The sequence below is a fragment of the Hemitrygon akajei genome, chromosome 16 (genome assembly GCF_048418815.1).
Source record: "Hemitrygon akajei chromosome 16, sHemAka1.3, whole genome shotgun sequence".
Lineage (NCBI taxonomy): Eukaryota > Metazoa > Chordata > Chondrichthyes > Myliobatiformes > Dasyatidae > Hemitrygon > Hemitrygon akajei.
The window spans coordinates 42,458,177-42,480,595 of record NC_133139.1 but is presented as its reverse complement, the minus strand read 5'-3'; the positions used below and the strand labels follow the sequence as shown (position 1 = coordinate 42,480,595).

The 22,419-nt window shown below is 37.8% G+C and overlaps 1 protein-coding gene across 3 annotated transcripts in view; it reads left to right on the top strand.

Annotated features, from left to right (window-relative positions):
- kdm4b (lysine (K)-specific demethylase 4B) overlaps window positions 1-22,419 on the top strand; it is a 535,771-nt gene that overhangs the window by 397,251 nt on the left and 116,101 nt on the right. For all 3 annotated transcript variants that reach the window (XM_073068769.1, XM_073068770.1, XM_073068771.1), the window contains one exon: window positions 18,477-18,693. In XM_073068769.1, the coding sequence (XP_072924870.1) occupies window positions 18,477-18,693 (217 nt within the window). The remainder of the gene's footprint in view (window positions 1-18,476; window positions 18,694-22,419) is intronic.

Here is a 22,419-nt window from a genome sequence, read left to right as displayed (position 1 = left end):
ATCCTCCCCAAGCCCCACAACACAAAAAAAAACTCCAGACCAACCACAACACAATATAGAGAATATAAATCAGGACAATCAAACTCCCAGACTGTGAATACACTTAGCAACAGAGGATAATAATGCCTACTATCGGAAAAAAAAAGGGAGCTGAAAGCAAGGGACCGAAAAGAAGAAGAAAAAAAAAACCCTAGTCAAGAGGAAGGTTATGAAAGTACTCGATAAAAGGTCCCCAGACCTTATGGAACTTTAGATCCGAATTAAGAACTGAATAATGAATTTTTTCGAGGTCCAAGCAGGCCATAATGTCGTTAAGCCATTGAGCATGGGTGGGTGGGGCAACATCTCTCCATCTAAGGAGGATCAAGCGTCTAGCCAGGAGAGAGGCAAAGGATAATATTCAGCATTTGGTCGGACTCAGACGTAAATCTGTCTCGCCCCAGAAACCGAACAAAGCAATTAAGGGGTTTGGTTCTAGGTGCTGATTCAGAATATACAATAACGTAGTGAAGACATCTTTCCAAAATTTCTCCAAGCTAGGACAGAACCAGTACATATGAATGAGAGAGGCCACGCCCCTCTTGCATTTATCACAGAGCGGACTAATGTTAGGGTAGAATCGAGATAGTTTAGATTTAGACATATGGGCTCTATGAACAATCTTAAACTGTAAAAGGCAATGGCGCGCACAAAGAGAGGTTGAGTTAACCAATTTGAGAATCGAGTCCCAGCTCTCATCAGATAAGGAGGTATTTAAATCCTGCTCCCAGGCCATTTTAATTTTATCCACAGGGGCCCGTCGTAAGGCTGCTAATTTATCTCGAATAATTGATATTAAACCTTTACCTAGTGGAATAATGGAAAGAAATAAGTCCATAGCATTTTTCGCAGGCATTTCAGGAAAGTTAGGAATTAAAGGAGCAATAAAGTGTCTAATTTGGAGATATCTAAAAAAATGAGCATTGGGCAGAATGAACTTTACAGAGAGCTGCGAAAGGAAGCGAAGCGATTATCAATGAAAAGATCTTCAAAATGTCTAATGCCCTTCCTATACCAAACATGGAATGCTGAATCGTACGTAGTAGGTAAGAAAAGGTGATTATGTACGACAGGGCTGGAAACGGAAAAACCATGGAAACCATAGCATTTCCTAAACTGAGCCCATATACGCAAAGTGTGTCTAACAAGAGGATTAGCTATTAATCTGGACAGACTACTAGGGAGTACAGAGCCAAGAAGTGCAGAGATAGATAATTCTTTAGTGGAGCTCAACTCCATTGCCACCCAATTAGGGCACTCGGGTTGGCCATGGAAGAAAGACCAAAAGGTAGCACAACGTATATTAGCTGCCCAATAATATAAACGAAAGTTAGGTAAAGCCATGCCACCCTCTTTTTTAGATTTTTGGAGATGGATTTTATTAATTCTAGAGCGCTTATTCTTCCACAGATATGACAAAATAATAGAGTCTAAGGAATCAAAAAAAGATTTAGGAATAAAAATTGGGATAGATTGAAATAAGTATAAAAATTTGGGGAGAACATACATTTTAACAACATTAATACGACCTACCAAAGACATAGATAGAGGTGACCATTGTACCAGACTCTGTTTTATAGTATATGAAAGATTGGCAAAGCTTTCATGAAAGAGATCTTTAAACTTCCTTGTGACTGTAATTCCAAGATAAGTAAATTGATTATGGACTACTTTAAAAGGGAGATCATGAAATGTTAGTTCTTGTGCTTCTTTATTAATTGGGAAAAGTTCACTCTTATGTAAATTAAGTTTATAGCCAGAGATCTGGCTAAACTGGTCAAGAAGTGAAAACATTAGAGGTAAGGATGTAGACGGATTTGAGAGAAAGAGTAATAAGTCATCAGCATAAAGAGAAACTTTATGCTCAACACCCCCTCTCCAAATCCCGGTCAATTCAGGACAATTTCGAAATGCTATCGCCAAAGGTTCTATAGCCAAATCAAAGAGAAAGGGACTTAAGGGGCATCCCTGACGGGTGCCACGTTTGAGATTAAATACCTGGGATTTCTGAAAATTAGTTAAAACAGAAGCAGTAGGACACAGGTACAGCAATTTGATCCAAGAGATGAAACTTTGACCGAGGTCAAATTTTTCTAAGACTGCAAAAAGGTAGTTCCACTCTATACGATCAAATGCTTTCTCCGCATCGAGGGAAATAACACATTCAGGAATCCCAGTTGGAGGTGAGTATAAGGTATTAAATAAACGCCGAATGTTAAAAAAAGGGAGACGGTTTTTGATAAAACCTGATTGGTCATCAGAGATAATGGAGGGAATGATGGTTTCTAATCTATGAGCCAAAACTTTAGCTAAGATCTTTACATCAACATTGAGCAAAGAAATCGGGCTATATGAGGAACACTCTGTTGGGTCTTTGCCCTTTTTTAATAGAAGAATAATAGATGCCTCATTGAAAGAGGGTGGCAATTTGCCGTAATTAAACGAGTCAGATAATACTGAAAGTAACTGAGGAGAGAGAAGTGAAGAGAATGATTTATAAAATTCTACAGGGAACCCATCAGGTCCAGGAGATTTCCCTGAGGACAGTGCAGAGATTGCAAAAGATATTTCTTCTGATGATATAGGCGCATTAAGTTTGGCTTTAAAATCAGATGAAAGTGAGGGAATATTCAGATTCTTTAAAAATTGATCAACAGAGATATTGTCATTCAAAGATTCAGAGGAATAAAGCCGAGAATAAAAATTTTTAAATGCGTCATTAATTTCTAAATGATCCGATGTAAAGTCTCCGTTCTCCTTCCGGATCTTTGTAATATGTTGTTTGGCTTTGGAACGCCTCAGCTGATTGGCTAGAAATTTACCAGATTTATCCCCATGAATGTAAAAGCGACTCTTGCTTTCGAGAAGTTGGTGTTCGACAGGTTGAGTAGACAGAAGATTAAATTTAGTTTGGAGTTCAACACGCTTCTTGTATAGTTCAGGGTTCTTAGTTTAAGCATATAGTTGATCCAATTCTTTAATCTGGTTAATGAGGTCTAATCGATCTGCACAGGATCTTCTGTTGAGATTTGCTGTGTAAGAGATTATTTGACCCCTCAGATATGCTTTCATGGCATCCCAGACAATCTGGGATGACATTTCAGGTGATGTATTAGTGTTAAAATAAAAGGTTATCTGATCCTTAATAAATTTTAGAAAATCATCATCCGACAATAAAGTTGAATCAAACCGTCAGTGTTTATTCCTCTGAGGGAGACCAGGAAAGTTCAGAGAGAGAGAGAGTAATTGGGGCATGGTCAGATATCAGTATACTCTGATAGTCACAAGAGTAGGCAAATGGAATAAGTTGGTTGTCGAGTAAGAATCAGAAACAGAATCAGACTTTAATCGCCAAGTACCTATGCACATACAAGGAATTTACTTCCGGCAGATGTTGTCTCTCTGCTCATAACAATAATAATGATAGATATAAATGAAAATATAAATTATACATACAGGTAGTGCAATCCAAGAAATAGTTAGCCGACAGTTAACCGGCAGTTAACTGTTCAGCAAAGTGACTGCAGTAGGGAAAAAACTTCTCCAGTGCCTATTAGTCTTAGTCTGGAGGGATCTGAAGCGCCTACCAGACGGAAGCAGATCAAACAGTCCGTGCGCAGGATGGGAGGAGTCCTTTATGATGTTCCCCGCCCTCTCAATAGTCAATTCTAGTGAAGGTATGGTGAACATGTAAAAAAAAGAATAATCCCTCTCAGTAGGATGAAGGAAACGCCATATATCAGAGATACCAAAATTAGAGCGAAACGATTGGATAGCTAAGGCAGATTTAGTAGGTGATCTGGTAACAGAGGACGATCGATCCAGATTAGGATCTAACCAACAGTTGAAGTCACCACCCAGTATAAGAGAGTATGAGTTTAAGTCTGGTAGTGAGAAAAAAAAAACATTCAAAAAGTTAACATCATCAAAGTTGGGGGCATACAGGTTTGCTAGTGCAACTTTAGTGTTATATAGTTTACCAGAAACAATAATAAAACGGCCATTTGTATCAGATATTTTATTATGGAGTTCAAAAGGAATATTTGAGTTAATAAGAATGGAGACTCCCCTAGCTTTAGCGGCAAAGGATGAGTGAAAATGCTGACCCGCCCACTTTGACAGAAGCCGGGAGTTATCAAAACAACAAATATGAGTTTCTTGAAGGAAAGCAATGTCAGCTTTGAGTTGTTTAATATGTGAGAATACCTTCCTCCTTTTAACAGGGTGATTCAATCCCTTTACATTCCAGCTCACGAATTTAAGTGCACTAGCCATTATCAATTACTAATGCATAAAAGGCAGCAGGCATATAAAAAGTCAAGCTATACAGTAGCAGTCTGGGAGCAGAAATGTAAACATAGATTCGTAAAATCAAAACATAAATATGTCCTGAGCAATAAAGAAAAACAATAAATACAGTGAGTGATGTTGGAACTGAAAAACCCACCCCACCCACACAACCCAAAACTAGACGGCTACCAAAAAAAGCAGCTAGCTCTACCAAAAAAATTAACCCAAATATAACCTCCGGATCTGTGTCATTAACAGCAGTTCAGTATAAATACTGTAGCAAATAGTGACTAGTTTATGCACTAGAAAACATAACTACAAATTGGAACATCTTCTGCAGAAATATAAAACTTAATACAGAGAAAATCGGAAAAAAACCAAAACTAACCTACCCGCGAAAAATTATGGAAGAATAAAGAAAGAGAAAGGGAGAAAAAAAAGGAAGGGGAAAATTATAAATTCAAAAAAATAAAAAAATAAATCAGCAATTAAACTGTGAACCAACAAACAGGGAAGCCTTCAATAAAGACTTTAAACCTCCAAAACAAGTTAGAGTCAGTTGTAGAACTCTATAGATAAAGTTATACAAGAATAAAATAGATTACACAAGTACTATTTAAACGTCCATAGGGAAACATTAAGCACAGAATGTCTATTTAAAAAAGACACACCAAATCCAGGGAGAGATTGTCAACAGCCCTTAGAGTTTCAATGAATAATGTCTGAGTGATTCAAGTAAAGTCTGAGTCCAGAAAAAGTAATTTTACTACGAGAAATACTTATCCACCATTTTAGGAGGTCCGATCGGGTTCTGAAGATGACTGGATAGCCGGAAGACTTGCAACAAATGCCTCAGCCTCCTTCACTGACTTAAGCCACTTATATTTTCCAGTATTAAGCTTGATTCGTAAATCGGCAGGATTGCGAAGAGAGGGTTTAAAACCACGATCATACAGCACTTTCATTACGCCTTTAAACTCAGCGCGCATCTTTAAGGTCTGGGGTGCAAAATCTTCCACAAAGCGAATGATTGTATTTTGGAAGGAAAAAGTACCTCTGCGACGTGCCTCCATAATCAGACGGTGTTTTACTTGGTATTGATGAAAGCACAAAATTACCGGTCGCGGGCGGGAGCCCAGAATTCCGGGGGGAACGTAGACCCTGTGTGCCCTTTCAAGCTCAGGCGGGTTCGGAAGCAAGTCTTTCCCAAATATCTCACAGAGAAACTCGGCGAAAAACTTCACGGTTGATCCCTGTTCGGTGGCCTCTGGCAACCCAAAAATTCGGAGGTTACAGCGTCTGCTGCGATTTTCGAGATCCACCATTTTGGAAAGGAGTTTGTTAGATTTTTCCTCTAGGCTGGAACAGAGAGTCTCCAAGTATCGAACACGACTTTCTAAATCTTCAGAAGTCGAATCGATGCGAGATAAGTGTTCAGCATGTTCGTCCACTCTATCGTTGATCCGATCCAGTTTGGCTTCCAGCTGTTTGAAAACGGTTCTAAATTCCTTTAAAATTTCGTCACGGAGCTGTTCGAGCGCAGCGCGGGTCTCAGCCGAGAGAGCCGGAGCTTCTTTTCTCCCGGATTTAGAACTCTTGCTAGACATTGTAAGGTAGATGTGTTCACAGGCAAGTAAAAGAAACCAAAAAAAGTTCCTAACTAAGGTTTAAAAAATGGAGACATTTAGTGCAAAGATAGCGACAATAAAGGAACAAAAGTTCGGAGCAGCTAAGCAATCGCCATCTTACCGGAAGTCCGCCATTTTTAAAAAAATTCTGTTCCTAGAAAGAGTAGTGTTGGATTGCAGTCTTCAAGGTAGAAAGCTCCCATAATAGTGATTTAAATGCAGTTTGTTCCTCTTTTATCTATGGAATTAAATCATATGATTACATTCAAATATATGCAGGTTACATTGTAATTACCGTATAATGCAACCCAGGACATCAGTGATTACGGTTGTCTTCTTAACTTTCTTTTTTATGGATAGTCTTTCAGAAAACATCAAAATAATTACATAGTATCAACTGCTAAACTAATGGGTCATTGCTGGCTGACCTACAGCTCAGACAGAAACAGAAAGGCTGGAAGAGCTCAATCAATTGAACAACATTTGGGGGAAGAGAAACCAGTCAATATTTTTGGTCAACAATCTTACAGTTCTGAGGATGGCACATTGACTCAAAATATTGACTGGTTCTCTTTCAACAGACGCTGCTTGACTTTCTGAGTTCTTTCAGCAGATTTTGTTTATTGCTTCAGATTCTTAACACAAATAACAGAATAGCAGATAACTGCTTGTGGAATTAAATTTTTATTCTTGTCCACACTAATTTGTAACAAACGTTGAGCTGACAAGAGTAAGGATTTTATTTCTTGCACATTTCAGACTGCAATAAAACAGAAAACACTGGGAAAATTCAGTGTGTCAGGCAGCATCTGTGGAAGAAGAAACAGTTAATGTTTCAGAACCAAAAACCTTCATCTGAAATGAGAAAGAAAGTTGGTCTAGATAGCAGTGAAAGTAGGGGAGGGCAATGGAGGGAGTATCTCTGATAGAATGAAATAACATGGTTGTTATGGAGCTGTGTGTGCAATATGTTACCAATGTTGTGAAGATTGGGTTACTGACATGTCCAACAGACCAGAATATACAGATAAAAGGAAAAGGATGGGGGGGGGGGGGGCGGTGGCAGGCAAAAATGGGCAATCTTGTTACAAACAGAAAGACAATAAATATCTAATTGGAGAATTTGTTCTTTTGTCCTGCAGGCTGAAAGTTGCTCAGACGCAAGATAAGAAGTTGTGCTCAAGTATGCATTGGGCCTTGTTGTAACAGTGTAGGGGGCATCAGAGCAGGATAATGTATTTAAGTGAGAAGTACCAAGAAAGCCGGGGTCACTCCTGTAGACTAAGTGCAGGAGCTGCAAAAAGCAGGATTGGCCATTTTTGCCTGCTGTCCCTCTCCTTTTTTCCCTTTTGATTGTTTCTTCAGTGCAGAGTTCTCATCGTCAACACTGAAGCAGTAGTTTGAAAGAAGTGCAAGTGCATTGTTGCTTTACCTGGAAAAATGGTTTGGGTGGGAATGTAAACTGCATCAGTGTGCACCATGTACCACGAATCAAATTGAATACCTGAAAAATGTTGATCTTAATCAAGTTTCAGTATGTCCTAATTTTAGGACATTTAATTAGTTTGGAAGTATTAAACAGTAACACGATGGCACAGTGCTGCTGTCTCACAGCTCCAGCGACCCAGGTTCAGTCCTGTCTTTGGTTCCACCTGTGTGAAGTTTACACGTTCTCTATGTGAGAGCATGGTATTCCAGTTTTCTCCTGCATCCCAAAGATGTGCTGGTAGATTGATTGCTACAATATTATTACCCCTTAGTGTAGGTAAGTGAGCACAGAATTAAATGGTAATTGATGGGCAATTGAGGGAGAATAAATTGCAGAGGTATGGGGAATGGGACTAAAGAGCATGTTCCATTCTGAGTTGGCTCAGACCCAGGAGAATGAAGAAAAGCTTGATAAGAAAGTAAATGTAATGGAGCTTTATTAATCATAAGTATTTTGATATCACTCATCTGATCAATAACTCCTGCTTGATCTTTATTTATTGCTTTGCACTGTGTGAATCTTACCTATTCATATGGTTTCTCTATAGACAAAATGAATATGTTTATATTACAATGATTAATTTCTTTGTTGAAATTAGCATAGTAAATAGTTAAACTGTACTGCCTTTGGTATACTAGTACAATTATAACCGATTAATCAGATAGAAGCTATTCCAAAATTTAGTATATTGTTGTGAAAGGAAATGTAGATGTTGCAATTTATCTTTTTCTGATGTAATTCAGGGGAGGAAGTGGTTAAATCAATAACAAAACAGATAGAATTTTTAAACAAAGAAAAAACACTTAGTGGTACTAAGTTATAGGAAATCAGGGCTTCTGACTAACACACTTGCACTGTAATACTTGTTTTGATTTCTCTGCAACTTCAAGCTGACAGACTGGAAAGGGAGCATTAAAACAAACCATTTCCATCAATAGCTCAACAGATTTCTAAAAATACTACTGTCAAAATAATAAATAGCAATGGATAGAGGCCATGGTATAAGCCAACTAATCACATACTAGATGGTGCTTAAATCTTTTAGAGTAGATATGGAAATTTGGCTTTGTTTTTGGGAGAGTGGGAAAATGTCCACTGTGTTGAAAGTAGAAAACCTAATTTCTGAAAGTTTTATGTTTATAAATCAAGCAAAATTAAGCAGTATCTTAAATGAAGCTGGTACCCCTTCATCCTTTTGAAAACTGGAGTCAATAGACCAATGGATATTGGGCTGTTGATGGCCAAGGCTTACTTTGCTGTGTGTCTGACTGTTGACAATAGCAATTAATGATAAGCCAGTAATTATTAATAGCATAAAATAACAACTTAAATAGAGGTGAATAAGTATAGTTCAGCAAAAGAACAAAGCTTTAGCCAGTCACCAGCCTAATAAACATGTCCTTTGTTTCAGCCTCATCCATATTGCTTGTTTTGGACAACTAATGCCTCAATGAGGAGGAAAAGACATTTGATCTTATGATTTATGAGATTTCTTGTTTTGCTTCCTCATTCCTTCAGAAACAGTTGGTTCTGATTTCCACAAAATACAAGTCATCAATAATTTACAATATATTTAAACAGTTACTAAAGGAAGCATAGTGTCTAGTGTAATGCTATTACTGCTCGGGATGTCGGAGTTTGAAGTTCAATTCCAGCGTCACCTGTAAGGAGCCTGTACTTACTCTGTGTGGAATATGTGGGTTTTCTCCTGGTGCTCCTGTTTCCTTCCACAGTCCAAAGGTGTACCAGTTAGTGGGTTAATTGGTCATTTTAAATTGTCCCGTGATTAGATTAGGGTTAAATTGTACATTGGAAAGTGAGGCTTGAAGGGTCAGAAGGGCCTATTCTGTGCTGTATCTTAATAAATAAACTAGTGGTAATGCTTGGATATATGATTGTTTCTTCCTTAACCAAAATGAACAGTTCAAAAATATCCACATTTTATTTTTTAATTTAAAGAATTTCAAATGAGTTTTCTATACAAGGTTTAATAGCTCTGTCAGAGTATTGTATTAAGATGATCAATTACGTAGAAAATGCTGTTCCTACATCATTGGTCTGATGAACTGCCTCCCCTCAAAAAAAAGGCTCTTGTCATTCTTTTTAGATGCTGGCAAGCCCACTAATTTCTCACCCTTACAATTTTTCTGTTTTTACTTTTGAAGTATTTGGCTATAATTCAATTTGCTTGTAAATTATTGCTTTGGTATCGATGCATTAGTTAATCCTAGTCACAGCACTCCGCAGCATTTGTCATCAATACCTTAATAAATCCTTGTCATGGTATGAGAGAGAACATAGTTTAAGAAATAGGAGTGAGCTGTTCATGACTAACCTGTACCTCATTGTTTGTTGCACTAACTCAATTGCCAAGACTCTGAGTTTGCCTTGAATATACTCAGCAACTCAAATAACTCAATTTTCTTTCTTTTATTACTAGAATGTATGATTTCAAATATTTTCTCTTTTTATTCCACTTAATCATTTTCTTGCTCAATTCACATTGCCTGATTATATCACCCTGAAGCTACCTCTTTGCAACCCACACTAGCACCATGTTTTATAAGCAAACTTCATTATGTTAAAATTGATTATTTCATCTGATTCATTGATATGGTATTGTGCAGCTGGGACTTTAGCACTGATCCTTGTACACCACACCTTGGACTGGAATTAACCCATATATTTCTACTCTCTGTTTTCTATTGGTTGACCAATTCTCAGACTGCACCAGTATACTACCCCCAATCCTGCATGCTTTAATTTTGTTTAATAACTTAAAGGTGCTTGTAAGGTACCTTACTCAAGGCCCACTACCATTCCAAATATATTAGGTCCACTGGGTCACACTTCTCTACTCTGCTAGTTACAATCTAATAATTTCTTAAGATTTATCAAAGATAACTTCCCCTTTAAAAATCCATTTTAACTGCCAATTCTGTTATTTTTAAAATACTCCCACTTCTTTAATAAATTCCTGAATTTTGCCATCTAATATCAGGCTAACTGCTTTGTTGTTTTCTGTTCCTCCTTTTTCCAGTATTGGATTTGCATCTGCTGTATTCTGATTTGTGTGAATGTATTATGATTTGTGTGACTATATTATCATTTGTGCATTTTTTTAAACGACAAAGTGTCCATCTCACACGTCCAAAGCCACCCTTTTTGAAAACATATCCTGGGATTTATTGGCTTTCAGTCCTATTAATTTTACATCTTCAATAAATGCTTACATCCTACTTAATCTGCAGATCCTCAGAAATATAAACAAAAATTTTTGTAAGAAGTGCTCCATTCAATCATTGGGTGAACTGGATTAGAGGTATTACTAAAACCATTTCTGTATAATATCAGAATGAACACAAACAGTTGAAATTATGAAAAAAGTGCAGGGAAGCACTTAGTACTAATAGTTTCAGTGAAATTAGTTTAATCTTTAAAAGCTTCTCTTTGTTGCCCATTTTTCAAATAAGAATATTTTTACAGAATGTGGTGGCAAATTAGCTCTGCATTACTTTTACTTAATTTGAATAAATATATCTGTGTTAGTGCTGTTTTGAAGCTAATGAACATTAATTTAAAGCCTTTTCTGTTTTTAGGCCCATGTTTTGAAGATGCTTATTGTGGTATCAGTGAATGGCAGGGGAAGACTTATTGGTAAATTTATAGGTCAGGAGATAATTTTAGCTCTAAACTATTCACCCATTTTCAACTTGGTTCCATTGTTCTTGTATACAGCAATGACTAGGTTTGTGATCTTATCGTGGCTGACATCACACATTCCATTCTGTAAAGCTTAACTCATTTACAATTGCAGCTGTTGTGACTGGTGCCTCAAAGCTCCATTAATCTTGGTTTGATTCTGACCTCTAGTGCTGCTTATGTGGATTTTGATCATTTCCCTTTACTCTGTGGGTTTTTTTTTCTGGGAGCCTGGCTTCTAACCACATCCAAAGTCATCCTGATTAGTCACCAGGTACAATTAACCCCAGTTATGTATATTGAGCTCAAGAATTGAGATGTTACGTTGCAACTGTGCAAGATGTTGGTGAGGCCACAGTTGGAATATTGTATGCAGTTGTGGTTGCCCAGGATTAGGAAGCAGATTATTAAGTTAGAAATGGTACAGAACATAATCATAAGGATGGTATCAGGACTGGAGGGCTTGAGTTACACAGAGTCTGGATTAGCATTTTTTTTCGCCCTGGAGTGTAGGAGGCTGAGCGGGTGACCTCGTATAGGTATATAAATTCATGAGGGATATAAATAGGGTGAATGGGCAGTCTTGTTCCTTGATTAGGAAAAGTTAAAGTGAGATGGGAAAGATTTAAGGGGAAACTGATGTGCAGCATTTGACACAAAGAGTGGATGGTATGTGGATTATGCTGCCAGAGAAAGTGATAAAGAGAGGTATAATTATGATGTTTAAAAGGCATTTAGACAAATACATGGAAAGGAAAGGTTTAGGAATATGGACCAAACTCTGACAAATGGGATTATCTCAGATAAACAACTGGGTCAGCATGGATGAGTTGGGCCAAAGGGCCTGTTTCCCTTCTACAAAACTCAGTGACTGAATAGGCAGGTAGTAGAGATTCAATAGAGAGTAAATTGGCATCTAAGAGCAAATAGCTTACAGGAAAATAGGTGAATGGGAAAGACTTGGTGGGCTGAATGGTCTCTCCTGTCGGAGGGAAATAGGAATAACTAAGCTTTCAAAATTATCTGTTAAATTTAGTTCAGTTCACCCTTTCACAATCTGCATCAGGTCAGTGTCTCCCAGCATCTTAGATCTGCCATTCTGTTTCATGTTAATTCCTCCCTTTCTGTAACATTTAATGCTAAAGGTCTGTGTGTTCACTCAATTACTCTTGCTCTAACTATCCAGTTAGATCCAGTGTGGCTTCAAAAACAGATGCTCTACTTTGACTCAGCTCTTGCACAATCCTTGTTGCAAGGTAAAGGTTTGAGTACCTTCATTTCAATATCTTAAAAGTGCTTTGAGTCATTTGAGGTCAATAAATCATCATAAAAGATATCCTTGAGAGAATCAGCCAATGACTGTTGTAGACTATACCAGATGCTTGGTGCTATTGCTGACTAGGACAGTTGAAGCATATCCCTGAAGATTGCCTGTCAGAAGTTGTGTTCATGGCCAGCTGAAGGACTGCCCATAGTGCAAAGGAAGACCAATGCTCTAAGACAATGAGAAAACAAAGCAAGGTCTGAAGAGACTTTGCACACCCTTTTGAGAGCTGAGAGTATCCTTTCCACAACCACATAGTCTTATGGAACCAGACTGAGGTTGATGTATTAATCACAGGAATCCATAAGTGAGCCTGACTGTGGCTTGTACTGTAGATAATGGAGGAAGTAGATGATTCTTGTAGCTGCTATGGGAAGATGTGCCATAAACATATTGGCCCCTTTTCCCAGGACAGTACTGAGCACAATTGTCTGACTTTGTTTAGCTCTTCTCACTTGTCAAGAACTTAGACCGCCATTTTCTTGTTTGTGTTGCAAGATGGCACTGGTGAACCACAGTCATGTTCTGCCAGCTACATACAACAGCTCTAAATATACTGTTTTGAATTACATTTACTGCAAGTGCAACATATAATTTCCCTTTAACCAATGTACCTTTAAATCAACTTAATGAACTACAGATTTATCGATCTTCTGAAGGACTTAACTCTCAAGCAAGCAGGTACGGGTACCTTTAAGCGGATGAAGGTTATCGCTATGGCCAGAAGCAAAGCAGGAGGGTGAGACTCCAAGCCAAGCTGAAACACAGAAGAATGAGACCACCTCTACCCAGCATCTTGATGGCAAATATGCAGTTGCTCGAGAAAAAAAATGAGGAACTTACGGCAAGATTGGTGTATCAAATGAAAATGCGAAAAAGGTGATTGCTGGAAGTAGAGAAGCTGCTACGGGATTGCTTTGAGTTGGTGGATGGGCCATGTAGAAGATTCATCATACCGAAGCATGAGTGAAAGATCTTACTGAGCACTCCAGCCAGCCAATTGATCAGTATAGGTCTTTAGTACCCAGCCAGGTATCCTATCTGGGCCAGATGCTTTCTGTGAGTTCAGCCTCCTGAAGGATGCTAGCACGACAGCTTCAGAGACACAAATCACAGCATCATCAGGGGCTGTGGGAGTTTGTGGTTATTCCTCGATGTTTTGACAGTTAACATGAGCATAGAAAGCATTGAGCTCATCTGGAAGTGAAGCCCTGTTGTCACCTATATCCTTGACTTCACTTTGTATAGCATTCAAGCCCTGCCACAACGGTTGAATATCTTTCATGGATGGCTTTCTGGAGATTGTACTTAGAGCTCTTCTAACTTTCTTGGTGTCAGACTTGAATGCCTCTGATCTAGCCCTCAGAAGACTGCAGATCTCATGGTTCATCAGGGCTTCTGTTTGGGGAAGACTGAATGATTTTGCAGGGACACACACATCTACGACTGTCTTTATAAAGTCTGTGACAACTATGGTGATCCACAGATATGGTGGATTAGGCTGTATCTACCACTTTCTGTAGTCTTTTCTATTCCTGGACATTAGGCTTCCATACCAGATCATGATGCAGTCAGTTAGGATGCTTTCCACTGTGCATCTATATAAGGTTACTAAAGTTTTTGGTGACATGCCAAATCTATGCAAACTTCTCAGAAAGCAGAGGGACTGTTGTGCTTTCTTTGTGATGACACATCTGTCCTGGTCCCAGGGCCCACCCTCTGATATATTAACACCAAGAAATTTTAAGCAACTGACCTTTTCCATCTCTGTTTTCCTAATGAGGACTTACTCATGTTTCTCTATTGTATTCTGAGAATTCTGATTTCTCAAACAAACTCTTGCTCGTGAGCACAGGGTGGAAGACAGTATGTTGTGGAGAAGATGTATCTTAAAGGGTGGTGCATTTCAAAAGGAAAAGTTTGTTCATATGTGGGTAAAATATAAGTTTGCCTTTTCAACATCAATTTATTTATTTGCTTGAATTTTTGGCTGCTATTCTTTGATTAATAAATTCAGGTAGAAATATTGAAACACTAGTCTTTCTAAAATTGATGGAAAACAAAATAATATGCCAGTGTTACATCTGGAGCAAACTTTTGATTAAAGTGAGATTGATTTTGAATTGAATTCTGTTCTATATTAAACCAGAAGACACAGAGAGTTTGATATCTTCAAGTAATTGAAAATGAACCTTAAATGTTTTTGTATAATGTTGGTGTGATAAAACCTTACTGGAAATGCGAGAAGCAGTTTTGAAAGAATACTTGAGAACAGTTTGCACAGAAGACATTTACTACATTGAAAGTACCAGTTATTCTGTTTTAATCTAACCAGTGAATGGAACCAGGGCATGATTGGTCAACAGATGGTCTGTAGTTTAAACCATCATAGTTTAAAACCTAACAAACTGCATTGCCAGCATTTCCATGCTGATGTGTAAAAATATTTCTACGTGGTACCAAATGGTGAGTTCTGAGTGAGCACTAAAGCCACACTTCAGTGGTGATTTCCTCACTTGATGTTGTTCTCCTCAAGCCTTAGGCAGTAATGCATCAAAATACTACATTGATATACTACATACAAAATACTAGAGCAGCTGAGCAGGGCAGGGGTGCCTGTGAATTCACAGGGCAAACTCTACACGTGTGGTATTAGAGGTCAGATTCAAAACTGGGTTACTAGATCTTGGACCCGTGATTGTCATGTTGCCCCTTTCTGTAAAAGCTCCAGTTTCAAAGTATTTATTATTTTAACGTGACAACAATGCTAGTATAGCACTTATTCTGGAACTAAAATTCAGTATGGTCTGCTTACCTTTTTGAGAGTTATGGTTATATAACATGCAAGCAGCCTTCAGCCCGCCAAGTCAACACTGACCATCAGGTATCAATTTAGAACCATAGAACATTACAGCACAGAAGCAGGCCTTCTGGCCCTTCTTGGCTGTGCCGAACCATTTTTCTGCCTAGTCCCACTGACCTGCACCTGGGCCATATCCCTCCAAACCCCTCTCATCCATATACTTGTCCAAGTTTTTCTTAAATGTCAAAAGTGAGCCTGCATTTACCACTTCATCTGGCAGCTCATTCCACACTTCCACCACTCTCTGCGTGAAGAAGTCCCCCCCCCCCCCAATGTTCCCTTTAAACTTTTCTCCCTTCACTCTTAACCCATGTCCTCTTTTTTTTCTCCCCTAGCCTCAGTGGAAAAAGCCTGCTTGCATTCACTCTATCTATACCCATCATAATTTCATATATCTCTATCAAGTCTCCCATCATTCTTCTACACTTCAGGGAATAAAGTCCTAACCTATTCAACCTTTCTCTGTAACTCAGTTTCTCAAGTCCCAGCAACATCCTTGTAAACCTTCTCTGCACTCTTTCAACCTTATTAATATCCTTCCTGTAATTCGGTGACCAAAACTGAACACAATACTCCAAATTCGGCCTCACCAATGCCTTATACAACCTCACCATAACATTCCAACTCTTATACTCATTTTACAAATTTACACTAATTTCATTTTATTCTTCCCTCTTCTGCTCCCACCCCCATTCCCATCAACATTCCAGATTCCCAGTTTCTTCAATCTCTTGATCATTTGCGCACCAGGAGCAGTGACCTACCAACACCCAAACTAGAGCAGCTGAGCAGGGCAGGGGTGCCTGTGAATTCACAGGGCAAACTCTACACGCGTGATATTAGAGGTCAGATTCAAAACTGGGTTACTAGATCTTGGACCCGTGATTGTCATGTTGCCCCTTTTCTGTAAAAGCTCCAGTTTCAAAGTATTTATTATTTTAATGTGACAACAATGCTAGTATAGATGAATTTATGTTATGGACTGACTATTCTGAGATCTTTCTTCAGAAATGTTACCTGTCATTTATGGTGGCATGAGTACACACTTAGCACTGAGTTGCTAGCCTTTAAACTTCACCACATACACAAGCTGGTTTGTTACACTTCAGCATTAGTTACACCTATAAAGAGAGCACACACATTTCATGCTGAACAGCATGACATGGTGCATCTCCTATTTGTTTTTACTATATTTTGCTTTGCTCGGCACAACACTGTTATTTTCAAACATGAATTATCCATCATTAGTTCCACTGGAATTGATCCTGCAAGTGCAGGCTATGAGAGTTTCCATTTTCAAAGTGTTTCTAATGCACTTGCTATCACTTTCAAATTCCTATTCTACTTTATATGTTTGCAGCCTCTTTATTTCTGAGTACTTTTTCACTATAGGCACAGACAATCCATAATTCCAGATTATTTCAATGGCATCCTTTTTGACAAAATACTTTGAATTCCATGGCATATTATTGAAATACTCCTCATTTTTCTCAGAACAGTGAGAACTCTGCAATTGGTGTTTGGAGTTGTGCAGATGAATGTCAGTTGCAACATTACATACAGTTATGAGATGAATACATTTATATTTTGGTAATATTGGTAGATGGATAAATGTTAAGCAAACTCCATATTCCTCCTAGCAATATGCTTACTTTCATATGTCGTGATGATTAAAATCCACCACAGCAACTGAGTTGGAATTAAAAAGCTAGTGTCAACAACTTGTCCTTTAAAGAAAGACATCTGCCAGCTTTGGTCTGCCTAACTTAATGTGATTCCAAGCTTTCAGATGTATTTGACTCTTAACTGCCTTGTGAAATATCTGAGCTAGTCATCCAGATCAAGAACACTTAGGGGAAGGGCAACAATTCTGATCCTACCAGCTATGTTTATATTCTATAGCACAATGAAGGTAATATAAAAATGGAAGCTTTAGTGTACATGCAAGGGCAAAGAAGACTTAATTTAACATTTAATCTGGAAAGAGCTTATCTCCAAGAATTCAATACTTTAAAGGCTACTGAGCTTCTTGGTTTATGAGCTGAGGTCCTGGATATTTCAGAGAAATTAGATAGTTGCACAAGTATTACTGATAATTTTATTGTACCTTTTTAAGAGAGCATAAGTAGTTGGTGCTTAAAAGAGTCTTAAAATGTAAATGGTAAAGAGAATGGACAATGGGATAAACCCAGAGCAAAAAGTGACGAAATGTGAATGCATAATACAGGTTGAGTATCCCTTATCCAAAATGCTTGGGTCCAGAAGTGTTTTGGATTTTAGATTTTTTTTTGGGTTTTGTGATGTAATGTGATAGTTTGGGATCGCTATCATTTCTGAATCTGGGTTTATTACTAGTAAGCAGTCTTTGTCCTACACTTGTTCATCACACATATGTAGTTAACAGTAAAAGTTTGTTACATGCCATTAATATAATGGAAATATAATATGTTCAGAATACCTGAATCAGCCGTTGAACAACACACCAATAAGCAACGGCAGGCTTTCAATCTCCCACCTACCTTGTTGTGGTTTAATTAAAAGGTTGCAGTACACTATATTTGTATTTTATGTTTTATTAGGTTTTATCTAAAGTATAAAAGCAATCAGCAATCAACTTGTGTTCATTAGATATGTGAGATCGCTTCTTAGAAGTGTCTGTGGTGCACAGAGACCTCTGCATTGCTTGGGAACCTTCCAGCGTCTTGTGGAATTTACCACTTATGATGCTATGTCGGTGTTTAAAAAAAAGAGTTTGGATTTTGGAATTTTGGATAAGTGGTACTCAACCTGTGTTTTAAAATTGGTTGTCTGTATGTTGTCCATAGACCTTGTGTTCTTTTTGTTGTCACGTGAATAGAATAGGTCAATACAGCTGGTGGATGAATTGTACTGCCTATATTTTATCTTTGGATGGCTTTTCACTTCTACCTATTTCTGCCTGACAAGTTAACTGACTCCCCTGTGAGCAACAACAGCATCTGGATAATTTATTCTGTTCTCTTGGCATCAGAGCTCACTTACTGAATGTTTTCCCCATGACCAAATAGATTTTAAATTGCATGTCATTGCTCGAGATTATAGTTGCAAAGTTATATTGTAAATTCTTCTTTTGATACTTAAATTATATCTTTGTTTCTAAAGCCTGAAAGAGAAAATTCTCAGGGCATTTCCATAGCCGAAGGAAGCTCCAGTTCGATGGTTGCCAAGGTTGGACAAAAGACAAAGCCAATCATCCCCGAAATGTGTTTTACATCAGGTGGAGAAAACACAGAGCCTTTACCTACAAACTCGTACATTGGTGAAGATGGGACCAGCTTGCTCATTTCCTGTGCAAAATGCTGTCTACAGGTTCATGCTAGTAAGTATCTCATTTACCCAGCAAAATACCAGCAAATATAACTTCCAAGTGTAAAAGTCCTGAAAGCTTTCCATTTTATGTTAATCCATGTAACAATGACAAATATCTTCCAAATGAAAATTCTGTTTTTGTTTTGAATTGAAAAGTATAAACAGAGCAATGAAGCATCATTCAAGCAGACATCATTTAGAGTTGGTATTTAATTTTATTAGGTCTCACCTCCCATAGCATGTAGGAAGTCAGGATTGTGAAGGCAGTACAGGATAATATCGGGGTAGAGCTTTCGGGATAGAGAAAAGCTGCACAACCTTTTGTGCCTATGATATTTAATTAGATCAAGGTTGTACTTTTGCTCCAAGTACCTGCTGCAGTAGTGCTTCCTAAGAACATTTTGTCCAACTCAGTTTTGAAACTTTCAATTGACTGAATAACTTTTTGGAGGAACAAGAACAAATCTCTTACCCTGCTGTAAAGAATTGTTTTCTGACATCATCCTGATCTCCTCAGACTGTGTTGCCTTGTTCTCCTGAACATGATTTTGCTATACTTACCCTATTAATTATTAATAATTTGATTACCAGTTTGTGTGCTAGGAATTAAAAAATGTGGGACTACAATATTTGATTATGAATTCTGTCCCATAATTTGATTATTTCAGTCCAAGCATCATTCATCATTCTAGTGAATCTGTACTCCACCCTTTCTAATTCATTATGCCAGATTGGATGCTGTTGATGTAGGTTCTAACCATATCCTGATACAGTTGAAGCACAAATTTCACTTGTAATGCAGCTTGCTTCAGATAAGGTTGGTGTTCCATTAGCCTTTCTAACCTTTTGCTTACCCATGCACTTGCCTTTGGTGATTCTGTACAGAAGCCTCTAAGTATCAGTGATCCTCTACAATTTCTAATCTCGCCATTTGGAAATGCTTTGGTCTATATATGCCGGGGTCCGAAACGTATGTTGTTACATTTCACCACAATCTGCCAGTTTTTATTTGTAATTATGATGATCATTTCCTGTCTGATTTTTAATTTACTCATCAATTACTAATTTGTACCTAAATTTCCAAAACTGCAAATTGCACAGCACATCACATTCTACAGAATTTCTGCTTTCCCTAGTTTTGTACCTTAATTTCTTGTCTTTTTTTATTCTTTGGCACTTTGGTCCTACGTATACTAGGGATTTCAGTATAAGGAGAGAGTGAAGAATTCAAATTTCTTTCCTTTGTGCAGAACCTATTGCGAGGTTTCATAAGTGTTCAAAATTATGAAAAGTTATAATTTTTAAAATACTGGTTCCAGTGGTAAGAGATCCAGTCCCACAGATTTAAGATAATTGATGAAGGGGAGTTACTAATCTGTAATTTTGTAACTGAAAAGGTAATAAAGACAGGTTCTGTGGTAACTGTCAAAAGGGAATTAGAGGTACTCAGAGGAAAGATTTACAGGGCTTTGTGTGTAAGTAAATAAGTAATAGAAGAAATCACAAAGATAGTGTGTGAGCCAGACTAAGCTCAGTAGTATTCTGTGTTACGGGATTAAAACTTACGGGTACAATAATATTGTATCCAAGTGATGTTGGGCAATAATATTGAAGAATCATGTTGAGTTACTATCTTAGACTTATGTGGCTTGTGTAATTTTTGTGGCTTCTTGCTGTACTGTGACACTGACCACTAATCATTCATAGAAAATTTTAGTTTCTACTCCAATCTGACCTTTTCCATGGGCAAATGATGTTTATCTATTTAATTTGCTAACATCTCCTTTTTCTTATTCATCCATTAATTCAACTCTTTAAGGGTCTGGTGTATATTGACAGGCTTTTTGAGTGACTCTGGTGATTATTTCCCATTGGAAATGGTTACCAATTTCTTTCTATATTTTCCAAAACACCAGAGTTCTTACTACGGAATTTCTGGTTTCCAAATATACATGTCATGTTAACAGCTCATTAGTTGTTCTTCATAAATTGAATGTTTCATAGATTTTAAAAAGTTATAGAATGTGGAAGAGATTGATATTGAATATCTATGAAAATAAAATATACCCACATATCAATTTTTAAACAAATTTATTTCCAGATTATTGAAATCTCTTTTTTGTATGTTTTCATTATTTGGAATGTCTTTTTTTGTATTTGTTCGTTATTTAGAATGTGGTAAACCTTAGCAATTCATTCCTAATTAAATGAGGTGGTCAACCACCTTCTTGAACTGCTGCAGTTCCTCTGTTTCATGTATTTCCACTTTGCTGTTGAGTAGGGAGTTCAAGGATTCAGAGCCAGTAAAAATGAAGAACCAGTGACATTTTTAGATAGGGTGGCATGTCACTTGGAGGGGAGTGTGCATTTTGTGCCTTTTGCCTTGCCTTGCCCAGTTTGGTGATGAAAGTCATGAGTTGGGAGGACCTTGTTGGAATAGCTTAGGCAAGTAACCATGATAGATTTCGTAGATGCTACAAACTGCAGCCACCATGTGCTGCTGGTTTAGAGTGGTGGATGGTACTGTTTTGATTTAGATGACTTTGAGTGTTTTGAGTATTGTTGGTATTGAACTCATTTAAACAGGTAGAGAGTATTCCCTCATGCTACTAATGTGCCACAAGTACGACAAAAGGCCTTGAGATTTCAGGAGGTGAGTTGCTCTCTGCATGTTAGAAAAATGGGACCAGATGAAGGCCATTCTGTGTGCTGAGCCAGCTAATCTATCGTTACTATCACTAAGATGAGAATAAATTAGTAGAACCCTTTATTTCAATATCACATTCCTGCTCTCTCATCATTCCCTTGATGACTTTTGTATGTAAAAATCTATTTCCTCTTTAATATATTTAGTGTCTTCCTCTCCACAGTCCCCTGTGACAGGGTTCCAGAGGTTCACTGTATTCCAGTGAAGAAGTTTCTTCTCATTTAATAATAAATGTCCTGCTGCTATCCTGAGACTGTGACATGGGTTCTAGAACCTGCAGATGGGAAACATTCACCTGCTTCCAGCCTATTAATTGTGTATCAATGATATCTCCTCTCATTTTTTTGAAACAAGTGAATACAGGCCAAGGTGACCCAGTTTCTCCTCACAAATAATCCTAGTAATCAGTCTGGTGAACTGTAATTGCACTTATCAATGGAAAGAAGATCAATTTTTTGGATACGGAGACTAAAAACACAACATAATTCTTCAGATATCTTCTCACCAAGGTCCTGTATCATTATTGAAAGACATCCTTGTTCCTGTTGAAGGTGACCGTGAAGGCCAACATATAATTTGTCTTACTGCTTACTGAACATGCATGTTTACTTTTAGCTACTTTTAAGGAAACCAGATCTCTTTGTGCACCTACATGTCCTAATCTATCTTCACATTGGAAAAATCAAAGTAAGCTTGTGAAACATGATTTTCTTTTCTCAATCCATGTTGACTTGGTCTTATTTCATTAGTGGTAATGCCATTAGTTATCAAACAAAGGTAGTTAAGTTCACTCTTACTGATGAGCATCTAATGCCACAAAATGCCTGACAATGGCCTTGTCAATGACCAAAACAAAGATAGTTATGATTGTTTGAGATTGATCTTCCCAAATTCCAGAATGTCACTACAGAGAAATGTCGTTGGCCCACTGTTGTTGATCAGTCATCCCAACTGTCAAGTCAAGTCAAGTCACTTTTTATTGTCATTTCGACCATAACTGCTGGTACAGTACACAGTAAAAATGAGACA